General features: G+C 55.6%; 1 protein-coding gene across 1 annotated transcript in view; it reads left to right on the top strand.

The window, feature by feature from the left end:
- The first annotated feature begins 2,597 nt into the window (after positions 1-2,597).
- Positions 2,598-5,437, top strand: part of Peak3 (PEAK family member 3) — a 3,177-nt gene continuing 337 nt past the window's right edge. The window contains exons 1-4 of the mRNA XM_023716896.1: positions 2,598-2,678; positions 3,324-3,406; positions 3,951-4,459; positions 4,946-5,436. Of these exons, the coding sequence (XP_023572664.1) occupies positions 3,325-3,406; positions 3,951-4,459; positions 4,946-5,436 (1,082 nt within the window). The 5' untranslated portion in view covers positions 2,598-2,678; position 3,324. The remainder of the gene's footprint in view (positions 2,679-3,323; positions 3,407-3,950; positions 4,460-4,945; position 5,437) is intronic.

Genomic DNA, 5,437 nt, shown 5'->3' with positions numbered 1-5,437 from the left:
AGAAAGAAAGAAAGAAAGAAAGAAAGAAAGAAAGAAAGAAAGAAAGAAAGAAAAAAAGAAAGAAAGAAAGAGAAAGAAAGCAAGCAAGCTGAGGGGACTGGGGATATAGCTCACCAGTTTTAGAACCTGCCTGGCAAGTGCAAGGTCCAGAGTTTGATCCCAAGTAAAATTAAAAAAAAGAAAGAAAGAAAGAAAAAGAAAAATAAATAAATAAAGAGGCTGAGGGTGTAACTCAGTGCAGAGACACAAGGTTTAATCCCCAATACTGTAAAAGAAATTTTTAAAGCTTCATTATCTAATCCCCATTTGACAGATAAGTAAACTGACGCACAGAACAATGACAGGACTCTGGTGTTCAGGCTCCACCCCACCCACACAAGACACAGGAAGATGCCTGTACTCATTTTTTTTTTTTTTTAGTCAAGCTGGCCTTTATTTTATGTATTTGGTATGGGCTCTCACTACGCAGCTTGGACTCCTAATGATCCTCCTGTTTTCAGCCTTCCCAATGCTGGGATTACAGGTGTGCACCACCACATCCAGTCTTGGTGGCCAACTCAGTGTGCCCAGGGGGTGGGGCCAGCATGGCATGTGGTGTCTGGGATTGAATCCTTACACCTGCCTAAGCAGGTGCTGGGGCCAGGAAGATAGCTCAGTAGAATAAGCGCTTCCCTGGTAAGTGCAAGGGCCTGAGTTCAATCCCCATCAGGTGCTTAGTCCTCTGAGCTACCTCGTTGGCCCCAGACTGGCCTTTAACTCACTGGCTTCAAAATCAAAATGATCCTCCTGCCTCAACCTCTTCAGTATGTGAGATTTCTGTTCAAGGAAACGGTTGCCTCACATGCCTCCGTTTCCTCACCCAGAAAAGCTGCCATTCCCAGTCCAGCGCCTCTGAGTTCCTGATTCGAAGTGCTACAGGGACAAGACTTCCTGAATTCTGTCGTATTGTGGGCTGATTATGCGAAGGAAGACCCTAGCCAAGTGGTGATACCCCCTCTGCAGGATGCCAGGGAACAGCTGGAGTGAGCCCCAAGAAGAAATTCCTGGGAAGGGAGTCTGGGGTCCTCCAAAACACAGCATCAGGCAGCACTTTCTACAAGGCCTGCGCTGGGGCCCGAACATCCTGGCCGCTGTCGCTGCTCCCAGCTGGAGCAGATTGACCCGGACCCACCTCCATCCCCCAGCTCCTGACATGGACGTACTTCGGGGGGTTCTGCCCCCACCCTCATGCTTCATAATCAGCACCTTTGCCAGGTGATTTCTGACCTGGGGCCTTCACACTGACCTATTGCCAATGCTTTTTATTTTGTATTTTAAGACAAGCTCTACTACAGTCAAAGTTCCCCAGGCTGGGACCAAACTTGCTATCCTCCTGCCTCAGCCTCCTACAGTGCTGGGATGATAGGATGGGTGGGCACTGCCCCCTCGCCTGGTTTCAACATTTTAAATAAAGGCAGGATCCATGCACTTGTATGATCCTGCCCACTGGCCTGAGCTGGATCCTTAGCCCTGATTCCAACATTATTTACAAAAACAAAGGGTCAATCTGGGGGGTGGGAAGATGGCTCAGTAGAATAAGTGTTTGCCTGGCAAGCACAAGGGTCTGAGTTCAATCCCCAGTTCCTCAAAAAAAAAAAAAAAAAAAAAAGAAAAGAAAAGAAAAAATGGGTCAAGCTGGGCATGGAGACACACACCTATAATTCCAGTACTTGGAGGGTGAGGCAGGATTTCAGTGAGTTCAATGCCAGCCTTGGTTACATAGAGAGATCCTGCCTTTAAAAAAAAAAGAATCCAGTAGGTTCAGTGTCCAAGATGGGATGTGGTGGGCCGGCCAGATAGCTCAGCAGATTAAAGTACCTGCTTAGGTAGACGCAGCGCCTGGGGTTCAATCCCCAGCCTGCCATGCCAGCCACACACACACCCCCACCGGGGGCGCACTGAAAGGGCAATTGAGACTGGGCGTGGTGTCATGCGCCTGTAATCCCAGGGCTTGGGAGGCTGAAAAACAGGAAGGATCATTACAAGTCCAATTTGTGCAGTGAAACCCTGTAGACCCTGTACTAAATATATTTAAAAAAAAAGAAAGAAAGAAAACCAAGATGGGATGCGGGAGACACTTTCCTTCATAACAGAGCACAGGGTGGGACAGTGACTGGCTTACAGTAAGTAATACACAAGGGCTCTGGGACAGGATGGGGGCTACAGAGACAGCCCGGCAAAGGGAAAGTGGTTCTCAGGAACTGAAAAGCCACAGAAAAAAGTAGCCAGGTTTCATTTCTCCCGGAAGAGTTATGGTCAGAACTCCCAGCCTGCACCTAAAGCAGGGAGACGGCTCTGTCTGGCCCCCTCCCAGTCTTCCAGGGTCCCCGCTGCCACCCCACCCTGACATCCCACTAGGGCGGCCTCGCCAACCGCCCGCAGCGCCCCTAGCTGCTGACTTCAGGCTCCAGTCCTCACTCAGGCTGCTTCCTCTGCAGAGACACCCTTCTCACCCCACACTGCGCCCTGGACCCCGCCCCGCAGGAGGAAATGATGCAGAAGGGGCCCCCAGCCCCACCCCGGGCCGCCTGTGGCCTAACAGTTGCTCCATGTTTCCTGTGGGCTACCAGCAAGAGTGATTCCAGGGAGGCTGGTGCCCCAGAATTCAGCTTGCCCCCCTGAGCCCCTCCAGCTTGAAGGTAAGAGTTCTACAGGCAGCAGCTCTTTTCTTTCTTTCTTCTCCCCCCGCACCCGCATCCCATACTAGAGATTAAACCTAGGGCCTTTTCACTGAGCTCCATCTCCAGTCTTTTTTAAGATCTATTTTGAGATAAGGTCTTGCTAAGTTGCTTAGGCTGGACTGGAGAAAATTGAGACTCTCCTGCCTCAGCCCCCCAAAGTGCTGGGTATGTGCCACTGCAGTGGCTCAGAAGCAGCAAACTTTTGAGGTTGGGTGGGGAGCTGGGGGCTGGGAACTGGAAGCCAACAGCAATGGCACAGCTTAGGTGGGTTGCCTGTGTAGCCCAGTCCTTAGGACAAGGCTCAAGCACGGCTCCTGCTCATTTTCACCTGCCTCCAGCTGTCCCCTGGACACCCCATCCTGTGGGCTGGACATTCTGTCCCTATCCGAAATGTTCAGGCCCTGAAGGATGGATGGGTGATATGCCCGTCAGGTAGATGAAAAATCAGAGAGGGCAAGAGGCTCACCCAAGTTCACACAGCAAACCCACGGCTGGGCAAGAAACCCAGCAGGCCACTTAGTGGTCTCTCCCCCGTGGCCCCAGGAAGCACTTAGCCCCCTCCACTGGTCATACAATCTCCCCACATGTCCCCCCTTCCACCAGCATGAGTAGCCCCGAGTCACCCACAGAGACCCCTGAGTCCCGTGAGCTGAGTCTGCCAGGTCAGCCTACCTACTGCAACCTTGGTAAGCAACCTTGGCAGCTCCCGGCTGGGGTGGGCTGGGCCGGAAGGTGAGGGTGCGGAGGAGGGTGGCAGCCTGCAGGGGAAGAAGGTTCTGGGGGCAGAGGCTTGTAAAACTCTGTCAGCTGTGCAGCCAGTCAGGAAAATGGGGCCTCCTTGGGGCTGGGTGGCATGGCTCTCTGTGGGTGGCTGATCGGGAGCCTCAACTTTCCTGTCTGCAAGCTGGGGATGGCCCCCTAACCAACACAAGGACATGGGGCAGTTGGCTGGTTTGGTTTTGTTCTATTTGTGATAATAGGATGGACCCCAGGGCCTTTGCCACCCCCAGACAACTCCACCCCGTCTTCTAATTTTGAGACAAGGTCTCAAAAGCTGCCCGGGTTGGGCTCAAACTCGAGTCCTCCTGCCTCAGCTTTCCAGAGTGCAGAGACGCTGGACATGCCCCACTATGTCCAGGATGATTCCCATTAGAAATGTGGAAATGGAGGCTGAGGGTGGTCACAAAAGCCACATGGCTCCTAGATTCTGAACCTCCACCTCCTGCACAGGGGAGGTCCGTGCCCACCTGCTGCCCTCCAAGGCCTGCCGACCCCGCACCCCTGGGTCTCTCTCTTCTGACTCCCAGCCCCCACCCCTGCCCAAGAAGACCCTGACCCGGACTCAATCTCTACCCACCCACGCGGTCCCCGGGGCCCACAAAGCACAGCCCCAGAGGCTACTCCTCGGATCCCACAGTGTGGATGAGAGCCAAGCCAGGGTGGGACCTTCCAGACCCGCTGCAGAGCTCACCTTGGGCAATGATGACGTTGAGGGAGATGCAGTGGAGTCGCACAGTCCCGAGGCCTTGTACGCGGCGTTGGCCGCCCGGGAGCTGCAGGGGCTTCGAGCGGTCCACGCGCGACTCGGTGCACAGCTCATGGGCGGTCTCCCGGGATCCTGCAGCACCGGCCATGGCTTCCGCCTGCTGGAGCTCACGCCCTGCGCTGAGAGCGGGGATGCACTGTACTACCGCGTGGTTCGTGCAGGTGATGACACATGGCACGTGCTGGCAGCCAAGGTGAGCCTGTGGGGACATGGGGGTCATTTTTTTTTTTTTTTGAGAGGGTTTTGCTATGTAGCTCAGGATGGCCTTGAACTCTCAGTGATCCTCCTGTCTCAGCCTCCTGGTGCTAGGACCACAGGTCAGGCCCCCTAGTTTTGTCTCTGCTTGAGAGCCCAGCTCTGGGGCATTAGTTGGTACTTCCCTCTTCAGGGGTCTCTAAGAACAACCCAACTAGTCACTCACCCTGCTTTTTGTTTTATTATTTATTTATTTTGCGGTCCTGGGGGTTGAACCCAGGACCCTGCGCTTGCCAGGCAAGCACTTATTCTACTGAGCTATCTCCTCAGCCCTCACCCACCCTTCTAATTTTCTTCAAAGTCCTCCCTGGGTGTCCAGGACAAATCAACAGGGAGCCCCTGCTTCCTGAAGACTGGTGGGTGGGTAGGGGCAGGCTGTTTGAGTTGAGTTGTGTGGAGTGTGATACAGCCCTGTGTCCCTCAGGTGCCCAAGCCCGGAGCCGAGGCGCCCCACGCGTGGGGCCTGGGGCTTCAGACTTCCCTGCCACCGCACTACAACGTGCAGAGACTATGTGGGCTGGTGCCCGAGGGCGCGCTGCCTGGGGCGCCCTGGACAGGCCGCGTGGTGCTGGCCTCCGAGGTGCCAGAGCGCACGGTGGCCCAGTGGCTGGCAGAGCTGTGTGAGCGGCGGCCGGAGGAGCTGCCGTGGGCTGTGGCCTTCACGTTGCTGCAGCTGAGTGGGGCCTTGGGTCTCCTGGAGGCGCGGGGGGCCGCCGTGACTGAGCTGCGCCCTGAAAACCTAATGTTAGCGGCGCCCCGGGGCTGCGCGGCCACCGGTCCCCAGCGCCTGCTGCTCACCGACTTCGGACGGGTCCGCCAGCGCCCCCCGGACCCCCTAGGCGCCCACGCACCGCAGCTGGGCCGCCTGCTCCGCGCCCTGCTGGCTCCCGTCGCGCCCTCGACCTCGCCCCTGGCC

Source organism: Octodon degus, unplaced genomic scaffold, assembly GCF_000260255.1.
Source record: "Octodon degus isolate 3935 unplaced genomic scaffold, OctDeg1.0 scaffold00050, whole genome shotgun sequence".
Classification (NCBI taxonomy): Eukaryota; Metazoa; Chordata; class Mammalia; order Rodentia; family Octodontidae; genus Octodon; species Octodon degus.
The sequence above is the reverse complement of the archived record's forward strand: the minus strand, read 5'-3'. Positions and strand labels throughout refer to the sequence as shown.